The sequence below is a fragment of the Poecilia reticulata genome, unplaced genomic scaffold (genome assembly GCF_000633615.1).
Source record: "Poecilia reticulata strain Guanapo unplaced genomic scaffold, Guppy_female_1.0+MT scaffold_251, whole genome shotgun sequence".
NCBI classification, from domain to species: domain Eukaryota; kingdom Metazoa; phylum Chordata; class Actinopteri; order Cyprinodontiformes; family Poeciliidae; genus Poecilia; species Poecilia reticulata.
The window spans coordinates 100,770-103,394 of NW_007615036.1; the positions used below are offsets into that span (position 1 = coordinate 100,770).

Below are 2,625 nucleotides of genomic sequence, written 5' to 3' on the forward strand. Positions count from 1 at the left end.
CTGAAATCTTGCTTGTTTGTAGCTGACCAAATACTTATTTTCCACCATATAGTGCCAATAAATTATTTAAAAATCAGAAAATGTGATTTTCTGGATTTTTTTTCTCCTTTAGTCTCTCATAGTTGAGGTTTATATCTATGATGAACATTACAGGCCTCTCATCTGTTTAACTGGGAGAACTGGGAGAACTGGTGGCTGAATAAATACTTTTTTGATTTTAAGGAGCTGAAGTTTGTAAAACTTCAAAGAACAATATTCATAGTTTGTTTTGTTACCATAGCAACAATCGGATGATGTGAGTTTAATCTTTGAGTTTACAAAAAATAATTGTAAACTGCGATTATAACTTATTGCTTTTCAGGCTGGACAGTTAAACTTCTCCCATATTTCACTAAATCCAACACAGAACCTGTTAGAGCTGCTGATGTTTTAGCAACAAAAGGGGCCCATAAGTGAAAGTCTGCCCCAGGCCCCATGCAGCCTTGGACCGGCCCTGTAATCCGCTGCTCTACGCAGAGATGAGCAACAAACAGAGATTCATTCATTCATTGCTGCTAATGTAACTTCAGTCGCTCTAACATTTTGTGTCTGTTGAGTTTTTAATCGTCAGAAACTTTTCTGGTTGGTCGAGTTTCTCAGATCTCATATTAACTCCAAGTAGCAACACATTTGATATGGTTTGATGAATCATGTAACCGGAAAAATGATAATAAAACAATATAAAATGAGCGTGACTCTGAGAGGCTGAAGCTGCTGATGACGTCAGCGCTGCTCGTCATCCACAAACCAGAAACTTTACAGGGAAGACGAGATGTAAACTCCACATTCTGCTCCATGACCTTTGACCTGCTCCATCTAACTGACGAACTGGGTTCAGATTCCTTTCGATAAGAACCATGAACCGTTTCTGCTGCTGCGGACCGGATGGACCGGAACCGTCTCGATTTAAGAACGTCACCAGTTCACCGAACCTTTGACCGGTTGGACAGACCAACAGCGCTGCGGTTCTTTAACCCTGACCCGGTCTGGAAATCATTCAAATACTCAAACATAGAAGGAAAACAGATCATTATTGTTTTTGCGGTATGAATGAATTTCTGCCAAACTGAACGTTTTTACTGAACTTCAAGTTTCTCAAACACCGGAGATTTTAGAGGCTTCAAAAGCTTTAGAGTTTAAGACCTGGACTCCAGTGGTTTGTTCCGACCCAGTTCCTCCTGTAGAACCTAAAAACCAGTTCGCAGAAGCTCTGGCCACCTCTTGGTCATCTGTCGGACCAGCTCAGCTGAGTGCGCGGCGCGGCGCGGTGCGGTGCGGCGCACCGCGCCCCGCAGCAGCTCTTTACGCGCAAACGGCTCAGCAGGTTTACGCGCGGCCTTTGGCCCCTGCTCATGTCATTAACGCGGGTTTTACGGCGGCGTGAGGAGTGAAACATTAGCCTGGAGCTGGACTGACCCTGATGTAGCAGCAGCAGATGAGCAGCAGCGGCAGGATGAAGCCCAGCAGCAGGATGGACACCTTGTAGGCGCGGCGCGACGCTCCCAGCCCGGCCTCCCAGCAGAAGGTCTTGTTCGGGGCGCTGGAGTGGCTGGTGAGCACGTAGTTCTGCGCCACCGGTACCGAACACAGCAGGGACAGGGTCCAAATGACGCACAGCCCAGCCAGCGCGTTCCTGCGGCTGCGGATCCACGCAGAGCTCTTGGAGCGCACAACGGCGATGTAGCGATCCACGGACATGGCGACCAGCGTGAGGATGCTGACCAGCATGCTGGCCGTGGTGAAGAAGTGTCCGAACTTGCAGAGGAAGGCTCCGAACACCCACTCTGGCAGGGAGTAGATGGTGGCGTGGAGCGGGACGCAGAAGAGGAGGAAGAGGAGGTCCGCCACGCTCAGGTTCACGATGAAGATGTTGGTGGGGCTGAGCGGGCGCGCGCCCCCGCTGGGTTTCACCCTGCCGATCACCAGCATCACCAGAGAGTTCCCGAGAAGCCCCACCACGAAGATCAGCCCGAACACCAGCGGCACGATCACCACCTCCGGCCCGGGCTCCCCCGCGGTGCGGTTGGTCTCAGCCCGGCTGTACGACTCGTTTCCCGGCGGCACCATGCTGGAGCTCCGGGACCCGGCTGGAGGTCAGAGCCGAGCGCAAAGCGGGTCCATGGTTCGGTCCGACACGTCCGGCAGCAAAGTCCAAGCTCAGTGAACAGCGTGAAGCGCGTCCGCTTAAGGGACCCGCAGAGATCTGCTTCCGGTCTCAGGCTTTCAGAGTAAAACTGCAGGTCCGAGTCTAGAACAAAGCCGGTACCAGTCCTTCTGGTTCTGTGGGCTTCAACAACAAATATATGGGGCAATTTTCTTGCCATAATTCAAGAGCACACACTTTCAGTCTGAAAACAAGATTTCATGTCTTTTGTTCGCAAAACTTTCAATACTTTTGCTTACACACATATATCTAATATAGATAGAGAGATAGATATCATGTCGTAACTGTCGTCTGGTTGGCTGAACAAACTCCTGCCTAAGATCAGTAGCTGTTAGCGACCAGTAGCTGTTAGCGACCAGTAGCTGTTAGCGACCAGTAGCTGTTAGCGATCAAGCGGCTGTTAGCGATCAAGCGGCTATTAG

At 50.1% G+C, this 2,625-nt stretch overlaps 1 protein-coding gene across 1 annotated transcript in view; it reads right to left on the bottom strand.

Moving 5' to 3' along the window:
- Positions 1-2,612, bottom strand: part of galr1b (galanin receptor 1b) — a 15,366-nt gene extending 12,754 nt beyond the window's left edge. The window contains exon 1 of the mRNA XM_008402706.2: positions 1,456-2,612. Coding sequence (XP_008400928.1) covers positions 1,456-2,106 — 651 coding nt within the window. The 5' untranslated portion in view covers positions 2,107-2,612. The remainder of the gene's footprint in view (positions 1-1,455) is intronic.
- Positions 2,613-2,625: the final 13 nt, after the last annotated feature.